Source organism: Desmodus rotundus, chromosome 6 (assembly GCF_022682495.2).
Source record: "Desmodus rotundus isolate HL8 chromosome 6, HLdesRot8A.1, whole genome shotgun sequence".
Taxonomy (NCBI): Eukaryota; Metazoa; Chordata; class Mammalia; order Chiroptera; family Phyllostomidae; genus Desmodus; species Desmodus rotundus.
In genome coordinates, this window is record NC_071392.1 from 42,685,000 (window position 1) to 42,708,242 (window position 23,243).

Here is a 23,243-nt window from a genome sequence, read left to right on the forward strand (position 1 = left end):
ATTCATGTCAGCAATTAGATATTATCTTTAAAAGTGTTACTCATCAAAAACAAGAAAAGTTGTATGACTTGTTTCACTTGTATCACTGAGACTTGTAAGAAAGGTGGAGACTCAGAGAAAGCTGGTGCCTGAACCCAGGTGTGGTGGCTGACAAGCTGAGGGATACCTTGGCTGCAAAAGTGCCCCCGAGGAACATGGCATCTTAACCCTACATTGGGAACCTCAAACCAGAGCACCAGGGCTGGGAAGAGGAGCCTGCATAGCATCTGGAAGTGCAAATCCGTGGGGACTCTGTCCACTAGGAAGAGGAGGGAGCCTTCTAGAATCCCAGGTGCTCTCCTAAAGCACCAACACACAGGAGTTCACTATTTGCCACTCATCTGGGACTCTGGTATAGAGAGACAGTGACTCGGGGCATATAAGAATCATAAAGGCAAAATCTGGGTGGCGTGGCCTTGGAGAGAGATCTGGAGGGTCAGCTACTGAGGTCCCAGTTTTGAGTCAACATCTCACACCACTGTCAGGCACCATCTCCTACGGTCAAGCACTCCTATTCTTACTGTATCGAGTGGGGGATCAGTAACCCAGTCCTCCAAATACTGGCAACACCACCCTGCCAATCTCGTGTCTGGCTGTACAGAACAGGGTCCTGTGGTGTGCTCTTTTTCTATAGAAACTATAGGCAGACAGATAGCCAGTGAATTGTGCAGATTGGAATAGCAGCCAATCTTTCTCCTACTCCTGTGGGCTCTGTAGGTCCCATGTCCAAAAGAATCCCTTGTCAGGGCCTTTGGCAATGTGACTGCAGAGCTAAAGGGAGGCATGCATCTTGTTTTCATCATGCAAGCCAGGGCCACCCCCCAAAATAGGGCTGCCTCCAAACAGAGGGCTGCCTTAATCTGTTTTCCCAAACCTGCTGACCCTGTCCCTCTGAGATCAGTTTAGTGGGAGGAAGGGAACTCAGCTCAGAGTTGGGACCATCAGCATCACTCCCTCAGAGCCTCCTGTCAGGGTCTCTGACAGTGTGGCTACAGAGCTAGGGATAGGTTTATGGCTCACTCCTCTCCCACAGACCAGTGCCACCCCCAACAGAAGGCTGCCTTGATCTGTTCTGATAAGCTCTGTTTCATGAAGGGAAGGGAGCACAGCTCAAAGGTTGGACCTTTAGACTGTGGCTCCATGGGAGTCTACAATAGTGCAGCTGATGAACCAGGGGGAGGCATACAGCTCTCCTGCCTTCCATGGCCCAGCCTGTGACACCCCTAGTGAAAGACCTTCTTGATCTGTTTGCCCAAATCCTGCTGACCCCACTTTGCTGAACTTGCTCCTGCAGTGGGGACAGTTGGTTGCACACAACCTGATCCTGTGGTGTGTTCCTCCTGAGGGAGATAGAGTTGGAGGTTCTAGCAGATACTGAATAGTATGGGTTGGAGTAGTGGCTACATTCTCCCCATTGCGTGCCTGACCACACTGCCCCCAAGTAGGGAACCCAGTGTCCCTATCCTCCCAACCAAGTCACCCTGCCCTACAGAGATCAAGCTAAGTGCAAGGGTCATTGGGGAGTGGCCAGCATGGGCCCACTCTACAACCTTTCCTCATAGTCTAGGCAATCTTAGAGGGGGTGGGTAGTGGAGTAGCTGATATGTAGATGGCGACCTCACAAAGTTTTGGACTTTTATTGATCTTCAGGGAGTTTTGGACTTTTATTGATCTGCCTCTAGCTCAGAGCTTCAGGAAGCTGATCCTGATACACTATCTGGTCCCTCACACATACACCCAGGCCCAGGAATATAGCCACAAACTTGGAATTGCATGGTAGCTCCAGACAATTAACTGAAGGCTGGTTACACACAAGTCTGACATCAATCTGCACCAGAACCCCAGCCAAGTGGACACAGAAACATCACAACCAGTGCTGGGCTTCAAAGCACGTCTGAGGTTAAGCCAACTAGCCACACAAATGGCAGAGCCACCAGACCCTGCCAGAAATAATTCTGCCTCAGAGGGCAGCCCCTGAACAGCGACTCATAAACAGTGTATGAGGTTTAGTCAGCCAGTCTGAAGGTTAATGCTACCAAAGAATGGACCAATGGCATTCAAGACTAAACTACAATGGGAGAGAGCATATAACCCACACAAGAATCACTTCTGGAACATCTAGTTCAGGTGATCTAGAAGACTGTACCACTAAGACCAACAAGCACCTACATCAGAGATCTCTCATAACAAGCTTGGGAACTATAGTAGATCTAGCTAATATACATAGACAAACACAAAAAGACAACCAAGAAAGGGAGACAAAGAAATATGCACTAAATGAAAGAATGAGATACATCACTGCAAAAATAATTAAATAAAATGAAAGCAACCAAGATACCAGATGCAAAGTTTAAAACAATGGTTATAAGGACACTCAAGGACCTCAGGGGAAGAATGGATGATCTCAGGGAGAATATAAACAAAGAGAGAATAAGCACTGAAAAAAGACATACAAACCATAAAAAGAACCAGTCAGAAATGCAGAAAACAATATCTGAAATGAAAAATATGCTGGAAAGAATCAGCAGGAGGTTAGATGGAACAGAGGGTCAAATTAGAGGACAAGATAACAGTAAGCACCCAAGCAGAACAACTAAACAGAAAAGGGAATCAGAATGAAAAAGGGAGTCTGAGGGACCTCTGGGACAACAACAAGCATAACAACATTTGCGTATTTGCATCATGGGGGTACCAGAAGGAAAAGAGAGTGAGCAAGGAATAAAAAATGTATATGAAGAAATAATGGCAGAAAATTTCCATAACCAGGAGAATGAAAAAGGAACACAAGTTCAGAAAGCCAGAGTCCCAGTCAAGATTAAACTAAGTCACATCACAATTAAAATACCAAAGGTTAAAGACAAAGAGAGAATCTAAAAAGCAGAACAGGAGACAGAGCTAATTATCTCCAAAGGAGCTCTGAAAAGGCTATCAGCTGATTTCTCAACAGAAACACTTCAGGCCAGAAGGGGTGGGTATGAAATATTTAAAGTGATGAAAAAAATCTACAATGAAGACTGCTCTATCCAGTGATGCTATCATTAAAATTGAAGGCAAAATAAAGAGCTTCCCAGACAAAAAATAATGCTAAAGGAGTTTATTACCACCAAACCAGTACTGAAAGAAATGTTAAACAGTCTGCTTTAAGAGGAAAGGGGGAAAAAAAAACTATATATGGAGAGGAACATAGGTATAAAGAATAAAATGGCAATAAATAAGTACCTGTCAATAATAACTTTAAAAATTAATGGATTAAATGCTCCAAGTCAAAAGACACAGGGTATTGAGTGGATAAGAAAGCATGACCCATATATTTGCTGTCTACAAGAGACCCGTCTCAGAACAGAAGATGCACACAGAGTGAAAGTGAAGTGATGGAAAAATATTCCATGCAAATGGAAACAAACAAACAAAAAAGCTGTGATGCAATACTTATACCATGCAAAATAGATTTCGGACAAAGGCTATAGCAAGAGACAAGAGACACTACATAATGATAAAGGGAGAAAGCCAACAAGAAGATATAACGCTTGTAAACATTTTTGCGCCCAACATAGGAGCACCTAAATATATAAAGCAAATCTTGATGACCATGAGGGAGACATCGACAGTAATACGATAATAGTATGGGATTTTAACACCCCATTGACATCAATAGATAGATCTTCCAGGCAAAAAATCAACAAGGAAACAGGGACCTTAAATGACACTAGATCAGGTATATTTAACTGATATCTTCAGAACATTCCACCCCAAGGCAGTAGAATACACATTCTGTTCAAGTGCAAATGGAACATTTTTCTAGCGCAGGTCACATTAGGACACTGTTTTATTTGAGAAGTTTGAAATCATATCATGCATCGTCTCTGACCATAATGCTATGAAACTATAAATCTTCAAAAGAAAAAATAAAACTGAGAAACTCGCAAACACATGTTCGAGAGAACGTGGTCTTAAAAAATGAATGGGTTAAGAATAAGATCAATAAATAAATGTAAAGCTACTTAGAAACAAGTGAAATGAACACACAGCAAACCACAATCTATGCAACAGCAGTCCTGACTGGGAAATTCATACAGGCCTATCTCAAGACGAAAGAAAATCTCAAATAAACAATCTGATCTTGTACCTAAAAGAACCAGAAAAACAACAACAAACAAAGCCCAGTGTAAGTACAAGGAAGGAAATAATAAAGTTTAGACTGGAAATAAATGACATAGAGTATTTTTAAAAAACACAAGACTTCCAGTCAACGTAGAGGTGTAGGTAGACATGCTTTGCCTTCTCACCTAAACACAGAGAGAATTACAACTAAACCTCAAAAAACAAAGTAACACCTAAAACTTTCAGAAATCAAACTGTATGGAAGTCTGACAAGGAAGGATTTAAAGAAGTCGCCTTTATCCAGATGGGTAAGAAGGTGGAGACATGGAGAGGGGTCAGAGAAGTGTGGCACAGAGAGGCGATGGTAGCAGTGAAATGGGTAGTCCCACATTCACATGTGGTGGATAAAAATTGGGAGGGATGCCTTGGGGGCAAGCAACCTTAGCCCCAGGCCAAACCTCACAGCTCAGGATTCCAGCACTGGGAAGATAAACCCCCATAACATCTGGCTGTAAAATCCAGTGGGGGTTGAGACAGCAGAAGAAACTGCCTGATTTTCAGGAGACTCTGCATAAAGGGCCCACACAGTCTTAGAACATATGCAAACCCACCCCCTCTGGGATTCAACACCAAGGCAACAGCTGGAAGGGCACCAGTAGTATACAGGGAGTGGGTGAAGTGACTGAAAATGGGGCAAGTGCTGGGCAAGCCTCCAGAAGCCAGGAAGCAGCACTGATGCTCTCTGAGCCCTCCTCCAACATAAAGCCACAAAGCAGTGAAGGGAGTTGTCTTGCCCTGGCAGTTATTACCTAAGGCTCTGGCCCACACAATTTTCAGGTGTCCTTTCTCCAGTAGGTCACGCTACTAAGACAGGGAGTCAAAGCAGCTCTAATACACAGAAATAAACCCAGGGAGACTGCCAAACTAAGGACAAAGAAATATGGCCCAAATGAAAGAACAGAACAAAACCTCAGAAAATAAACTAAATGAAACAGAGATAACCAGCCTATCAGATGCACAGTTCAAGACACTGCTGATCAAGATGCTCAAAAAACTCACTGAGTACAGCAACAACATAAAGGAAGAAATGAAGGTTACACTAAGTGAAATGAAAAATCTACAGGGAACCAACAGGGAAAGGAAGGAAGCCAGGATTCAAATCAACAATTTGGAACATAAGGAAGAAATAAACATTCAATGAGAACAGGAAGAAGAAAAAGAATTAAAAATAAACAAGGATAAGAAACCTCTGGGACATCTCCAAATGCACAAATATCCAAATCTTAGGGGTGCCAGAGGAGAAGAGGAAGAGCAAGACACTGAAAACTTATTTGAAAAAATAATAAAAGAAAACTTCCCTAATTTAGTGAAAGAAATAGACACACAAGTCCAGAAAGCACAAAGTCCCAAACAAGTTGGACCCAAAGAGGACCATACAAAGATACTGCATAATTAAAATACCAAAGGTTAAAGACAAAGAGAGAATCTTAAAAGCAGCAAGAAAAAAAGAAGAGAGTTACCTACAAAGGAGTTCCCACAAGACTATCAGCTGATTTCTCAAAAGGAACTTTTCAGGCAAGAAGGGACTGGCAAGAAGTATTCAAAGTGATGAAAACAAGGACTTACCACCTAGATCACTCTATCCAGCAAACCTATCATTTAGAATGGAAGGGCAGATAAAGTGCTTCCTAAGCAAGGTAAAACTAAAGGAGCTCATCATCACCAAGCCATTATTACATGAAATGTTAAAGGGACTTATTTAAGAAAATGAAGAAGATCAAAACTATGAACATTAAAATGGCAACAAATTCGTAACTATTAACAACCAAATCTAAAAAAACAAACTAAGCAAGCAACTAGAACAGGAACAGAATTATAGATAAGGAAATCATTTGGAGGGTTATCAGCTGGGAGGGAGAAGAGGGAGAATGGGGGAAAAGGTCCAGGGCTTATGAAGCATAATTGGTAGGTACAAAATAGGAAGATGTTAAGAATAGTAGGAAATGGAGAAGCCAAAGAACTTATATGCACGACCCATAGACATGAACTTAGGTAGGGGAATGCTGGAGGGAGGGGGGTTCCAGGTGGAGGTGAAGCAAAGGGAGAAAACAGGGATGACTGTAATAGCATAATCAATAAAATACATTTAAAAATACAAAAGATCAATGAAACCAAGAGCTGAATCTTTGAAAAGATAAACAAGGTTGACAAACCTTTAACCAGACTCGACAAAAAATAAATAAATAAAAAGAGAGAGAAAGAAGACCCAAATTTAAAAAAAAAAACAGTCCAGTCTTATTTTCCTGAATCTCAATTGCAATCTGAAATCTCCTTCCTTTCAAAGGTTATTTTAGTTTTAGGAAAGGCCAGAAGTTACAGGTTGCCAAATCTGGGCTGCAGGGGGGCTGAGTCACCAGGGTGATTTAATTGTTTACCAAAAAACTGCATGAGTCGTGATGCATGAGTGGGCACATTGTCATGATGAAGCTACCAATCACCAGTTTCCCATAACTGCTGCTTTCTGAATCATCCAAATAATTTCTGTGGAGGAATGTTCAAGCTTAACACAAATTTTGATGCACATTCATTGCGCTACTCGCTCAGTCATTTTGCATGTGATGGCCACACAGTACACACGCTCACTCAATGGTGTCTATCGCCCCCACTGACTGGTACAGTGAAGTCATCACTGTTCACACATGTACATTCCAGTCCATGCTCCTTGGCTGCCAGGTTACATCCATGCCACTCAAACTGTTATCCTTACAGTAACAATGGCTGGACTTTTTTCCGGACAGACCTTGCATGTGTGTGTATATATGTATACATTTCCTCCCCTCTTGTAGATTTTTCTTCTTATTCTTTCTGCTGTTACCCTCTACCTAAAAGCAGTAAAAATTCACTTCCAATGAAGATTATAGCCTATAATTTTTTTCTTCATTGCAAAATATATTCTTAGGTAAATAATCAAATGGCATTTTCATAAAAATTTGTTGTTAAAAACAAGTAGTAATGGTTCAATAAAAATGGAAGTTTACCTCAAAGAGACATTTTCTGTAGGTTTTCACTGCAAGCAGTTTAAGGAATGAGCCAGGATTTTTTAAGATGGCTACCTGTAAATACCCTTTTATCAGTTTATAACTCTGTCTCATGGTTTTTATGTAATCGTGAGGCAAAAGGAAACTGAGAATGCCTTCAGTTCATTATGTAGACTTCTTTCCCATTCCTGGCTAAGTCTTCCCTATATTTCTAGAGGCAATACAGCCTCAGATGTCTAAAGTGGATTTTTAGGAAATTTTAATTGATATCATTTGGATATGGATAATTGAATTTACTAATTTATAGCACTATATCTGGTAAGTATATAAATAGCCCCTAAACTATAGTTGAAGGAAGTAGTTTTCTAATTCAGCGAAAGTCCGTTGTAATACAAGTCACTTTCACAGTCCTTGACAAACAAACCAGTTTGATCCACATTCTTCCCTTCTCTTCCAGCCACGTGGGGGCACATCACACTTGGCCACTTGGCAGCAGTACAACTTTCTCCTCCAGGTTCCAGCGCTTGAATGTTTTTTTCCTATCCTTTCCCTTTCCACTGCAATCTCAGTCATTCAAAGGGTTCAGCCTCTCAAACCAAGTTTTTCTTTCTTATTTCTCTCCTGAGTCAGATCAGGGCCTTATTTTTCAGGGATCAGAACAGTAAAACTTAGGTGAACAAGAACGATGAGGAGACCCTGTGTGCTGCCTCCACCATCACCCTCATAACCTCAAACAGCTATTTTCTTACTTCTCATTGCCCACCCACTTCTAAGCTAACACATGCACCAATGCATGCCTGCACACAAACACACATCCTACTCCTTGGCTGATGTGTCTGAGTTATATGAACCTAGATTTCTTCTGATATCTGAAGATACCATCTATGTTTTGTAAACTTTGAATTTCCACTATTATCCCCAGCCTTTGTTTTGTCTGTACTATACGTCCTATGTATTGGGCAGGGATGGTGTAGGTAAAGGGACAGAGGGCTTACAGATTTTTGTGGGGAAATGTACTTCATATTTCAGCGGTAATTTTATGAATAATAAAGTATTAGTAATAATGCCAAGGAAATTTCAAAATGATTTTGGTTTTGCTTCTAAAATGGCAAATAAGGAAAGAGATTAGATCCCGTTTTATAGTGAAATCAGACCAAATGAATAATAGCAGTACAAACTGAAGCAGCCAAGATCTCAGAATTCATTACCGGCTAAGCATATCCAAAGACAAAAGAGAGTTTGGGCTGAGCACAACTGTAAGGAGATAGATTAGCAGGACGTTCATTGTCCCATAGCTCTTTACATTGTGCAAGAGCATGGAGAATTCATCCTCCCAACTGGCTGTTCCTCCTCTATCCACTTCTAACGCACACTTTCCCTGAGGAATCTTTGACAATATCAGCAAGATTCGCCACTAGGGTCTTGGATCTAGCATTGTACCTTGTGCAAGAAGGGTTTTTAGTTTTTAGAGCCTGTCAGCTTAATTTGGAAATTTAGCCATCATCCTCCTGCTCTCACCTCCCAGGAAGCATGATTATATGTGGCAACATAAAACAACTTGTATTTCTAACATACCATGAATAATGTTTATTTCAGGTGCCTAATGAATTTTTTAAAACTTATAATAGGTGAACCGAAGATAAAATTAGAACATGCCATATTATTTTTGTGGAAAAAAATCCTATATTCCAAATCTATATTTGGAAACATGTCTTATTATTTTAAGTCAGCCTGTAGCAGTTCAAAATCATGTGCCTGGAATTGTTATAACTTCATGACTACTGATTAATTGTGACTCAGCCTTTAGAAGATGCATTAGTCTCTTTTTTGATTCAAAATTTTAGGGGATGGTTTTGTATTATCATTGTAAAATGGGCTCAAAAATCAAGCAGTGGGTTTTTTGTGTCTGTGTGTATTTGGATGACATGGCCTTTGTTATGATACTTTTCAGAATGAATTCATTTTGTTTGGAGCAGACCAACTATTGTACCAGCGCATTTAGTACTTTTAAGTTGAAACAGGTTAGCAAAAACTAAAATGAGAGGACTGACCTTTTTCTATACTTCTCAAAACACAAAAGAATGCAACAGTTTACAAAACTAACCCTGCTGATCCCCACCAATTTTATTCATAATAAACATCACCTCTTTTAAGTTATAGTTTTTTGTTGATTTGGGCATAGTAGCTTGTTAACATAAAATGAAATAAGCTTGAATATTTATTGTTTAAATATGCTCACTTTTAGTTTTATAAATGAATGTGTTTAAGGCATACCTAGTATGTGCAGGTTATTTTATGCTTTTTAATTTTTAATTTATTTTTCATATTTCTTATTTTTCCCTTTAATTTATTGAGGTGAAACTGGTCAACAAAATTATACAGTTTTCAGGTCCACAATTCTACAACACATCCTCCGTACACTCTATCTTGTGTTCACCACCCCAAGTCAGGTCTCCTTCTATCACCATTTATCCCATCCATAACCTCCTCCACCTCCCTCCACCCCACTCCTCCCTGGCACTCACCGCACTGTAGTCTGTGTCCATGAGTTTTTTCTCTTTTTTGCTCAGTCCCTCTAACCTCCCACACAGCTCCCCCATGCCTTCGACAGCTGTCAGTCTACTCTCTGTGTCTGTCACTATTTTGCTTGTTAGTTCATTTTGCTCATTAGATTCCACATATGAGTGAAATCCTTTGCTACTTGTCTTTCTTTGACTGGCTTATTTCACTTTATAAGCTTTATAATGTTGTTCAGGTTTATCCACGTGATCACAAAGGTAAGGTTTTCTTTTTTTTTAACAGCCAAGTAGTATTTTGTTGTGTAAATGTACCACAGCATTTTATCCTTTCATCTACTGATGGAAACTTAGGCTGCTTCCAAATCTTGGCTATTGTAAGTAATATTGTAATAAACAAAAGGGTGCATATGAGGGAGTATGAAAAAAATCCTGAAATTATTTTCTAGAGGGAAGGCCCCTTGTAGTATAGGATTTCCCTGCTAGGTGAGTGTTCTAGGAACCCAACTGTATCAGTGCACCAGCTGGCATTGTTGTGAGAGGCTGTGCTTGGCTTCAATATATTTTTTTTGAAGACTCTTTCAATGCATTTACCCATTTCATGATGGGTGGTTTACAAGTGTACCTGCCCACACTGCACTGAGTATTCAGCTCTTTTTGACCAAAAAGGGCATGACCTCATGCCCCACCCTCCCTATGCACCTGATCTCACCCCAAGTGATATTTTTTTGTTTCCCCTGATGAAAAAAGGCTTCAAAGGGAAACTTTTTCCAATGTGGAGGAGGTGAAACAAAAAAAGGCAGAAGCACTAAAAGGCATCAAAATCAATGAGTTCAAAAACTGTTTTGAGCAGTAGAAAAACAGTCTTGATATGTGTGTTGCATCAAATGGAGAGTACTTTTAAAGTGAAATTTAAACAAGTAAGAATAAATACACAATTTTTTAAAGATTCTATTTATTTATTTTTAGAGAGAGGAGAAGGGAGGGAGAAAGAGAGGGAGAAAAACACCAATGTGTGGTTGCCTCTCACGTGCCCCCTACTAGGGACCAGGCCTGCAACCTAGGCATGTGCCCTGACTGGGAATCAAACCAGCAACTCTTGGGTTCACAGGCTGGCACTCAGTTCACTGAGTCACACCAGCCAGGGCTAAATACACAATTTTTGTATAGATAAATTCTATTTTGGGGGGTCTCCCTCATATATATATTTTTTAATTAATTTATTTATTTTTATTCAGTTACAATTGTCTGCATTTTCTCCCCTTCCCTCCACCCCACCCCAGCCAGTCCCACCTCCCTCCCTCACCTCTACACTCCCCCTTGATTTTGTCCTTGTGTCCTTTATAGTAGCTCCTATAGACCCCTCTCCCCACTCTCCCCTCCCCACTCCCCTATGGCTATTGTTACAATGTTCTTAATTTCAATGTCTCTGGTTATATTTTGTTTGCTTTTTTCTTTTGTTGATTATGTTCCAGTCAAAGGTGAGATCATATGGTATTTGTCCCTCACCGCCTGGCTTATTTCACTTAGCATAATGCTCTCCAGTTCCATCCATGCCATTGCGAAGGGTATAAGCTCCTTCTTTCTCTCTGCTGCGTAGAATTCCATTGTGTAAATGTACCATAATTTTTTGATCCACTCATTTGCTCATATATTCTTTTGAGTTAGTGTTTTATGTTTCTTCAGATATATTCCCAGAATTTTTTTTGCTTTTTTAAAAATCAATGCAACTAAATTCTTAAATTAGATTTTCCAAAAATAACAATTATAATATTTTTATCACTGCAATTTTTTAAATTTAGGCTTAAACTTTGGAATACACTTTAAAAAGCAATAAACCAATTTTCTAAGTAAAAAATAAATTCCTGCTGAATTATGTAGATGTGTTGACCAATAGTTTTATTCTTTGACCTTCGTAATTTTTTGCAGAAACCTTAAAATTTTAATGTTTATTTACCATCGATGATTTTCAATCATTCATAACTATTCTAATGGTTTGTTTCCTTTTTCCCTTTTGAACTCGTACTGGTATATACAGTATATACTCAGGTTTTTAAGAAATGGATTAAATTGCATCTGATTCCTTTTTAGCCACATATTTTTTCTTTTGTTATGCTGACTTTGTTGTGACATACTGCTTTTTACGAAGGTCATCTAATGCTTAGGAGTTAGGTGAGTCAAAGAAATTAACAAACAATACCCTATTCCCAGACTGAATTAGCCATCTAGAGCAGGGATCCCCAACCTTTGTACAGGGATTGATCTGTGGCCTATTAGAAACCAGGATGTATAGCAGGAGGTGAATGGTGAGCGCCTGAGCAAAGGTTCATCTGTGTTTATAGAGGTTCACCTTCGCTGCCATTACTGCCTGAGCTCCACCTCCTATCAGATTAGATGCAGCATTAGACTCTCTTAGGAATGTGAACCCTACTGTGAGTTGCACATTTGAGGGATCTAGGTTGCGCAATCCTTATGAGAATCTAATGCCTGATGGTCTGAGGTGGAGATGAGGCAGTGATGCTAGACTGAGGAGTGGCTGCAAATACAGATTATCATGAGCAGAGAGGTTTGACTGCACAGAGACCATAATAATTCAACTGCTTGCAGACTCCTATCAAATCTTTATCAGTGAGTGACAAATGACAATTAAGCTGCATCTGGTGGCAGGCTTTAGTGAGAATCTGGTGCTTATTTTAGTCTGCACATGGCCCACTCATTATTTTATCCACCACTTCAGTCCTTGCCCCTTTTCCCCCATTGTGCACTTATCTCAGTCACAGTTCTCATAAACCCACAAACTAACCCTAGCCAAAATAAGTAAAAAGCAAACATTATTGAAGAGCTTCTTTGAAGGGGAGAGAAACTCAATGATGAGACAGCAGAAGACTCTAAGACTGCCAACAAAAAGAAAGCTTCATTTAAAATAAAATACCAAGATTCCTACTTAAATTACAGATTCATTGCAACATATAAAGGGGCTACATTCAAAGCCAAACTGGAATTTGGAGTTGATGAATGAACATTGAGATTCTTGACATCTTTCAAACATTAGCAGAGCTTTTTAAAAAGACTAAGCCGGGGCCTTCTTTCTCCCAGCTGGTGCATGATCACCTATCTCAGCTTCCAAAAGAGTTTGAGCATTACTTCCAAACCACAAAGACCCCTAACTGGGAAGAAATGGATCCACAACCCATTCATGAATAAGCCGGGTGAATTGACTTTGTCCGTGCTGGAAGAGGATCAACTGCTTGAGACTGCAAATGACAGTGGCCTTAAAAGTATGTTTGAGAAACTTCAAATCTCCATACGTTCTTGGTTAAAGTCCAGGTGGAATATCCTGAAATTGCCACAGAAGTAGTGAAAGGCCTGCTTCCATTTCCAACATCCTATCTTTGTGAAGCAGGGTTTTCTGCAGCGACAGCAACCAAAGTGAGATTACTGGATATAAGCAACACACTTCGGGCATCACTGTCTCCCAACACCCCCAGATGGGACCCTCTCATTGCAGGAAACAAGCTCAGGGCTCCCACTAATTCTGCACTATGGTGAGTTGTATAATTGTTTCATTATATATTACAATATAATAATAACAGAAATAAAATTCACAATAAATGCAACGTGCTTGATTCATCCTGAAACCATCTCCCCCTTGCCTGGTCCATGGAAAAACAGTCTTCCGCGAAACTGACCCTTGTGCCAAAAAGGTTAGGGGACCGCTCTCTTAATCTAGAGACTTAGAAAATGTAGTTGAGTTGTTTTCAGCCATGTGTCCATTATTTACATTTCTTGATTCTAAAGTTTCAGATAATGCCAGGCATATAGCAAGTACCCATTTTCCCTTCTCCATGGGAGCCTATAAGAATAACTTTAACTTTTACTTTGAGATCAAGGCTAACAATGAAAAATGAAACTGAATAATAATATACCATCTGTGCAATAGTAGGGGAAAGAAAATGATAAGACATTTTCTATATGAACTGGAGAGTATCACAAATGCTTGCATTTATCTCTGTCATTTTCTCTGAAACAGCAATTATTCTCTCTAGTTTTAAATCTCCTAATGATCTACAATGGTTTAATATAGTTTGTTGTCTCTTTTATTATTGCAAAACATGTGATAATACTAAAATTTTGAAGAAAAACAACATGCAAAGATATTAAAGCATGATAAAAGGATTGACTGTACTCTCTAATATTATGAGTAAAACATGGAAGAAATACAAATGTTCGTATACCTAAATGTGTCTAGCTATGGAAAAGCAATTAATCAAACAAGACATCTGAAATGAGTTTCCATTGGTCTGATGTGTGTGCTCGTGTTTAAAATTATTATCATTAAAATTATTAGGGGAAGCACAATTTTACTGGCTTATAATTTATGTAATGACTAGTATAGATCAAATGCACCCAGTGATTTGGTACAGTACTCCAGCTGCCTAAAAATTAGATGGATCTCTAGATCATCAGAAACCAAAGACACAATTTTCCACCTAAAAAGGCAATGGAGACTGCTCTGACAGACTGGATTAGATATGTCTGTCACCACTTTAGTGACTGTGGATTATAACAGAATCAATCAACTTTTCTGTGATTTATTTCTCTATTTTTGAGGTGAGCCAAGCAGAAACTCTTTTTGAAAAAGGAACATAGCAACATAGGCTCATAGTACTTTTCTACTATCTGTCTCCCTAAATCCCCACCATCCAATAAGCCTACATACATAAATTTGCACACTTATGGGCATATGTTAAGGCGTATGGATAGATCATTCCCTTCTTCTAATTCCTTATAGACTGTTTTCTTGATTATTATGTTACTTACTTGGCAAAGACAATGTAAGAAATCAATTTCATGTCAATAATCTTAGCTTTGTGGACAATTCAGAAAATTTTTAAAAATAAACATAATCAAAAAGAAATTATCCATGATTTTATTTCTTATGGACTATAACTGACTGGTGGTCTATAATTGTAATTAACTAATAAAATAATTCGGCTGTCTTATTGTCAAAACAATCCCCAAACTGTCAGGTATACTTGGCAATTAGTATAAATGGAAACAAGGAATTTATATCTAGTGGAGACCTTATTAGGACTAGACCTACTGTTATGGACTGTTTGTGGCTGCTGCAAAAGTTTTTTGCTGGGGGTGTAGCTGGAACCCTAACCCCCAGTGTGATGGTACGAGGAGGTGGGGCCTTTAGGAATTAGGTCGTGAGAGCGGCACTCTCACAAATGGGATATGTACCTTTAACAAGCAGAAACACTAGAGAGAGGTTTTCTCTTCCAACCATATGAGGAGACAAGGAGAAAATGGTCGCCTGCAAACCAGGGAGAGTGCCCCACTGAACTCCTGATCTGCCAGCTCCTTGATCTTGGATTTCTCAATGTCCAGAACTGTAAGAAATAAATATTTGTTATTTAAGCCACCTAGTTTAATGTTTTTCTTTTAATTGGATAAGTGAAGGAAGGGAATATTGGTTAAAAGTCTAACCACATTTATACACAGAATGAGAGAGATACAGCCACTCAAAAAAGGAAATCTGGGCATTATTATCAAAAGAAGAAAGTACAAGAAAAAGCAGAGAGATGTGTACAAAACAAACAAACAAAAAAATCAATGCCCACTTCAACATTTTGTTGAGTATAAATGGAAAAAAAACTGAGGTAAGGAGCTGAAAAAATAAAACAAGGTCAATGGAATGTTAAAGTAGCCTAATTTGGCTGAAGCACAGGATGAATAAATGACATCAAAATGAGCCAGACTTTGCTCCTACAGAAGGGGGAAAGGTACAGAGAGTAAGTAGCATAAATGGTAGATAGAAAATAGACATGGGGAGGGTAAGAATAGTATAGGAAATGTAGAAGCCAAAGAACTTATAAGTATGACCCATGGACATGAACTATAGGGGGGGATGTGGGAGAGAGGGGGTGGACGGGATGGAGTGGAGTGAAGGGGGGAAATGGGACAACTGTAATAGCATAATCAATAAATATATTAAAAATAAATAAAGAAAAAAGAAAAAAATGAGCCGGACTTTGGCTTGCTGATAATCTCTACCCTCATCTTCCTACACACCCGCACCATCCCTATTAATGAACTATTTTCCCCAGTTTACGTCAAGTTATAAAGTGCATGTCAATTCCATAAGCTGTTGGAAGGGAAAGTTTGAGCCGTTGTACACCCCCATGAATGAGGGACAGGGCTTCTCTTGCCAGCCAGTAGCAACCAGATCTTTGGCACAAACATTACAGAGCCTGATATATTTATCCTTCAATCTTAGGAAGAGTATCTTGCTTTAGCTACAAGGCTAAGACTAACAATTTTTCTTAAGGAATGTGCCAAGATTTGTTCATCTAATCCAAGCCACGTCGTCTTTCCTTTATTTTATTTTATTGTCATTCAGGCATGGTTGTCTCCATTTCCCCCACCACTCCACATCTTCTTTCTTTGCTTCCTCAGTCTGGACATTTAAATAGTGGAGGGTACAGAGCAGTTCTAGCACAGACATTTATGAAAACTATTGAAAATGTAGAGATGCACACCATTTTAAGGGGTAACATGTAGAATTTTCTCCCCAAGCAATCCATGGGAATTGGTCCCTGCTGCTTCTGACTTCTCCCCATCTTTACTTTGAACCCAATGCCAAGTAATTTGAGTGAGCTTCGTTTTCTTCATTTGCAATATGAAGAGTTTAAGTTCTCTCCTAATTGGAGAAGGGTTCTTCTTACATTATACTTTGGTATCAGGTTGAAAGCTTGTTTTTGGTCATACTGAGAAAGGACTTGACTGTTTTGGAGTATGAAGTTTAGTCCTCAGATGGCAGATGTTCTTTTTTTAAAAAATTTTTATTGTTATTCAATTACAGTAGTGCGCCTTTTCTCCCCATCCTTCCACCCCAGCCGAAACCCCCTCCCCCCCACCTCCACCCTCCCCCTTGATTTTGTCCATGTGTCCTTTATAGTATTTCCTGTAATCCCCTCTCCTCACTGTTCCCTCCCCACTCCCCCCTGGCTATTGTTAGATTGTTCTTAACTTCAATGTCTCTGGTTATATTTTGTTTCCTTTTTTCTTCTGTTGATTATGTTCCAGTTAAAGGTGAGATCGTATGGTATTTAGAAGTAGAATCATAGGGTTCAAATCCTTCCCAGATCTCTGATTGACAAATATGTGATTTGATAAAGTGTTGTATCTTTTAATCTATTGTTTTACTTTGTAAAATATAGAAAAATAAAATTTTCACCATTAAATGAAATAATACAACAACTGTTAAAAATAATAGTAAGTAAAAGCACTGAATTTTGTTGAAGGGGTGGCACAACAGCTGATGTGTACTTGGCAGTGCTGTGCTGTGCTGGCAGGAGGGTTAATGTACACATCCTTTAAGCCACCAGATCTAGGTATCAGCAACAAGTGACAAAACATAAATTCCACAAGACAAACCATAACAATAAGACCACAAATTATAACTTTGGTAATAAGGCAGCAAATTATTTATTTTAACAATAGATAACATTTTTTGAATTCTTTATATATATTTTTAATTTTTTAGCTTACTTTAAAATGTTAACTTATATACAGGTAGTATTGAGACCGGGCTCTATGCTTTAGCTCAGCCGTTGCCCACTGTTTATTGATTAATTTTTCTCTAAATGAAATTTACAGTTAAGGAAAAACATTCTTTTAAATATGTGTGTACATGTTATATGTACATATGTAAAACATTTATACATGCACACACACACAGGGATTGTGTAGAGCTGAAAATGAAAGAAAATCATAATGATTTTAGAAAATGAGTATACACTTTTTCTCAGATGATAACAAATCTTAAGGTAAGCAGTTGCTGATAATATTTTAGCTGCTTAGAAAAACTACCAGGGTCCCAGGCTGTTTCTAACTTCAACTATAATACCCTTAGTATTTTGGAGTTTTCCCTTGTGCAAGTCACTTAAAGGTCAGAATATGGCTAACATATCTCAGATATCAAGTTTACTTCAATGAATAAAGAAATCCCCTCCCTCTCTGTTAGGTCTCGATGGCCAGAACATAGCTGTGAGAAGCTGGAAGGGCATCTGGGAAAGCGGGGGCTAGACTGGGTAGCTGTCTCCCACCACTGTGTTCCATGTCCTGGGGCCGAGTGTGTTTGAGCCTGAAACAGAATTGTGGTTGTTAATAAAGAAAGGATAGAGAAAAGAATATTGGGTAGGAAACCAACAGATTCTTTGCAATTATAAAGATGGTGGGTAAAAGAATTTGACTTACTCGAAAGATGCTATGATAAATTGTTATGGATGATAAAGCATTTGTGAAGTATGAGGCAGGAAAATTCCTTCCAAAACACATGCAATAATTTGTGACAATTCATTTTAATTAATGGGACAAATTTTATATTAGTTTCAGAAGCTTCAGCAGGTTCTTCCATAGGGAAAAAAAATGATGTTGACACAGTAATATCAATAGATTAAAATATGGAAAATGTATTAAAGTCACTGAAGCAATAGACAGCCTTTTTGGTTGTTTTATTTACATAGATAAATTCTGAGAGGGCAAATGAGGTATAATTGTAGTAGCAGAAATGGTTTTAAACTGATAATATACATATTTTCAGGACAAAGAATCATCCTAGACTACACATGTGAGCTTATCTATGTTACATACATGAGGTGAATGATTCTGGTGTTTTTAGTGGAAATACTATATCTGTTGTTCTAGAGTTAGCATATTCTGGGGCTGCCAGAAAGCATCTCATCACTTGGCATGTCCCACATATTAGACAGGAAGAAAAAGTTCAACACACAGAAATGCAGGGCATTTGAAGATGTAAATGACAGGTAGTTATTGATGTCAGTGCTGGTGGTTTGGAATGACTTCCATTTCTGACTGCTCTGCTTCTTTACTGAGAAAATGGTTTTGAATTTGGAAAATTATATATACAGACATTCTGTATGTAACATTTTTTGCACCTAATAAGCAATATGTTTTCCTTTGATATCATTTATTTTCTGCTATTACATTGGGTGGAAAAACAGGTTAAGACTCTGTTGAAATATATGAGGGACATTGTTTGGAGAGTAAGGACTTTAATAATCCAGTTCCAATACTATTTTTTTCTGGCATCTTCCTGAGATTGTACCAGCAATTAGGAGACACCTGAAATAATGGATTTGAAAACTTCAGAAATATTGCAGCATACAGTTTGCAAACATACTAACTACTGTTTGAGTAGAAGGTGCTCGTGTTCCACATATGCTCATGTTCCACTAATGCTATTTTATATGGTCATATGGTTCAAATAGACTGATGAACTATAATTTTGAGATTCAAAAGGATTTGAAGAGAATATGACTTTTATGACTTTACAGATTTCCTATTTCTTCTGTCATTAATTCTTTGTCTGAGCTCAACTACCCTAATATTTTTGAAAAGTAAGGGTTTTACTAACTCATATATTTTATAGATATTTTGATTTATAATTTATTCTCTCAAGTATAGGAATATAAAGAGTCTTAGATAAATCTTCATACTTTAACACAATTATCTTTAAATATTTATCTTTAATTTAATATTGGATAAATCAAAGTATTAGCTTTCTTACCTTATGGTCTCTCTTACTTTTCATTAGATTGTAATTGCAAATAGTCTCAAAATTATTTCTATAACAATAATATAATAATTATAATAATAAAATAAAAATACCAAAATTATTTAAAATCTTGATGTCTAGTTAAAAACATATGCACATTTTTATAGAGAAGAGAAATTACTTTGATTTTATAAAGGGAGTAAAACATTAATTGTGTGGTTCACAATTTTCTTTCTACTTTTATCATCATACTTATCTAAATTCGTGGTAATTTAAATATCAAAAATCTTTTCAAACCTTGAAGACATACTAAGTGAAATAAGCCAATCACAAAAGGGCAAATATTATATGATTCCATTTACATGAGATACCTAGTAGTCAAATTCCTAGAGACAGCACAGTAGTGTGGGTGGTTGCCAGAAGCTGGAAAAAAGGGAAAATGCAAAGTGAAAAAAAAAAATCTTGCTAACCATTCAATGAAATATACTATGACATTTCAGTGTTCGTTCAGGAGTAACACATGCCTTCTGCCTTCATTCTAAATGAAAAGTAAATTAAAGAATGCATGTTAAACACTGAGCTCAGACCTGGTAGACAATTATTATCTCACTAAGTGTTATATTTTATTATTATGGCAGTAAATGTTTCAGAGAGTCAAAAGAGCAATGTGAAATGATGCATCTTTTAACTAGGTTCATGAGTATATTTATGACAGAATTAAATTACATATTTAAAATATTTTCCAACACTCTTTACTAAGAAACTTTATTATTCTAGGAGGAATTGTTGATAAGGATCTTCGCCACTACCTCAACTTACGATTTCAGAAGGGTTCTGTGGACCACGAGCTTCAGCAAATCATTCGTGACAACCTCTACCTCCGCACGGTGCCATGTGAGTGCAACAGGCAATGTTATTTTCTCTGTCGACAGATAAACGTTCAGCAATATATCCATTGTTTAAAAAAATTAAATTCCTTTGATTTTTTATGGTGGGCATTTGGAACAGAAAACTGATTTGAAATACAGAAGTTTATAACGGTAGTTGTGTGGTTTATAATGATGTCATAGCCAGAAGAGAACTGTGATTTTCAAGCTATAAAATCTAACTTACTTCTCCAGTTAGTGTTGAGAAATATGAATTCCAGCCCAGGCTGTTACTGATTCATAATGAATCATGTTTGGGGTAGAACTCCACACCAGGAAACAGGTAAGAATGAAAATTTAATTTATTAACTGAAATAGCTGTTTTGTGAATAGAACCTACATAGAAACTAACTCCCAGCTCATCTCTGGTTTGCCGCAGGGGAGTCTCACAGGTGAGAAGGAAATTCTGCATCGGAAAGTGAAGCTCAATGACCTGTGACTCTTAGAAAGCAATGGTGTTGAATGTTGGGTACAAATTTCTTATATGATACCTATAGAAATCCACAATCCCTGATTATGAACAGGTACTAAGATCTAGAACCTGCCTTGAAAAATTCTTGAATTGCCCTAAAGTTACAAAAAAAAAAAATCTGTTTCATCAAGGTAGATCCCATGACCTCCAGACACTTTTCAGTCTCTCCAGAAACCCTGATCCGAGGGTGTTGTATGTATTCCTTTTGTTTTAGTTCCACTCCAAACGTTTGTAAACTCAAAGCTATGGTCTCTGAAAGGTTGATATTTAAAAAAAAAAAAAAACTTGGCTAGGATAAATGAAATCATATATATATATTACATATATATATAAAATACATATATATATATATGATTCCTGGGATAGAACTACCAGAACTACGTAAAATGCATAGATCACGGATGCTTATGCGGAAATACTGAAAACAAACAGAGAAGTTAAATGAATAACTCAGCACCCAACCCCTTTCCCCTGCACATAGTCTAGGAAGGCAGACTGTTGCCATTGCTGCACCGATCGATCGTTCATTCAGAGATACGCCAGGGCACCACTATCACATATCCCTAAATGAGAATGCACGCTGATGGACATCTTCTAAGTCCAAACACTACCTCTGCTGGTGTGTGTTAGTCACGTGGATTTTTGGACTCTTGCTTTAGAACTAGAAGTTGAGAAAAGTACATTCTTAAATTTGTAAGTTTGACATTAGAGCGATGTGCAGAAGAAGATGGATTAAAGTCAGTGACTGAACTGTTTATAAAGTAACAGGTGGACTCATTTTCAAAGCTGTGATGTTGTCAGTGCAGCCATATAAATTTATCTTTTGTGACATGAAAGAAAGAAGACATGAAAAACCAAATAAAGAATCCGGGCATTTTATTATGTTTTAAAGCTGAGGGAAATAGATAAGACGCTGACATTCAGAAATACTGTAGTCCTCGCCAAGGCAATGACATAAATAGGTCTTAATTAAATATGAAGATAATAGAAGTACACTTTGTATTAGTTAATTAACTTCTCAAATAAGTCATATTTTTAGAGTACCAAAGAAATACTATGAAGGAAAAATAAATGTAAGGATAAAATAACTAGGCTTATGCAAGTAAACACAGAGTTTCTTGATGTGATTCAGTACGAGATCATAAATTCAATTAGAAATCCTTGAATAGCTCCCATAAAGGAGGTGATTAGAAACCCAATGAATACGAATACCATACTCATACAATGATTTTTTTAACTTGTAGCCACCACTCCTAATAGACAAGTCCAATAACACTGTTCACTAACAATGCTCTTAAAATAAAAGTTAAAAAAAAAGAAATCTAAGATACAGATTATTCTGATTTATATTATCTGTAATCACAGTTATACTGTTGAGTTGGACCTAAGCAATCTACTATCTTCACTCAGTGTATCTTTTAATGAAATGTTTAGATATTTTAAAATACTGTGCAGCAAAAGTGGGCAGTAGTGTGAAAAATCCTACCATTGTTTAGAAACTTAAAAGCACATTTAGCATCACTATGGGCCTTGGGTATGGTGTGTCATTTTTTACATACTCTCTTTTGTCAAAAAATTCTCATGGTTTTCATGAACCCAGAACAATAAAAGGACAATGTATTACTGAAGAGTATGTCACTTCCCTTATACACAAATAAATTAATATGTATACCTCTGTTTAATCTGTTCATGGCACCAGGAATAAGTCCAGATTAACTCCCTGGTAACGAAACTGTAGTCAACTTGCAACTATGTGAGGGTGGTCTAACTGTTGCTAAAAGATGTAATTGAGTGATTCAGCTCACCACCACCACCAGCTACAACCGGGAAGAAAGGAGCCAAGTCTTAGGGCTCAATTTCCTTGGTGCCTATTGAATAAGAAAGGGTTCTGGAGTGAGGGATCCTGACACTCCCTCCCCTCGCACACAACACATGCACTCAACCCAGTCTAGTTGTGGACAGCTTGACTCCTCTGCCCTCTTCTGAAGAAGTCTGGGCCTGGCTGCCGGCTGATTTCTGATCTAAACATGGGAGGAAGGTGGACAGTCCGTGTTTCTACTGGGCTTTAATCATAGATAATGCAAAATTCCATTAATCTCTTCCCTGACCATGGGCAAGGGTTGACTGGATTTAGCCATTTCATTTGTTTCCCTAGAACATATGTCAAACTGAATTCTTCAAACTCATTTTTAAAGCTGTGTATCTGGGCACAGAGGCAGGACTTGGGCACAGAGGCAGGGTTGCTGGGCACATAGTGAGCGCCAGTATGCACACATGCTCATACGTACACACAGAGAAGCTCTCGTGATATCAGGCCACCGTTCTTTCTAATTGAATCAAGGACAAAAGTGTCCTTCAAAACAACTCTTGTTATTTTCTGTAGAGGATTATCCAGTTGCATGGTTGATATTCATTAAAAAGTTAAATTTGTACCTAAGCATGTGACGTGTAGTGGCTGACTGTGAAATTTATGGGGGAATAAAAGTCTTAAGAGGATCCAGGTGTTCTAAAATGAAAGTTAATTTTTAAAAATGAATATTGTAAATGAATCTTCCTACTATTGGA

The 23,243-nt window shown here is 38.1% G+C and overlaps 1 protein-coding gene across 1 annotated transcript in view; it reads left to right on the forward strand.

Annotated features, from left to right (window-relative positions):
- The window catches only part of MAGI2 (membrane associated guanylate kinase, WW and PDZ domain containing 2), a 1,366,741-nt gene that overhangs the window by 381,795 nt on the left and 961,703 nt on the right, over positions 1-23,243 (forward strand). Inside the window, 1 exon segment of the mRNA XM_053926810.1 lies at positions 20,058-20,174. Within this exon segment, the coding sequence (XP_053782785.1) occupies positions 20,058-20,174 (117 nt within the window).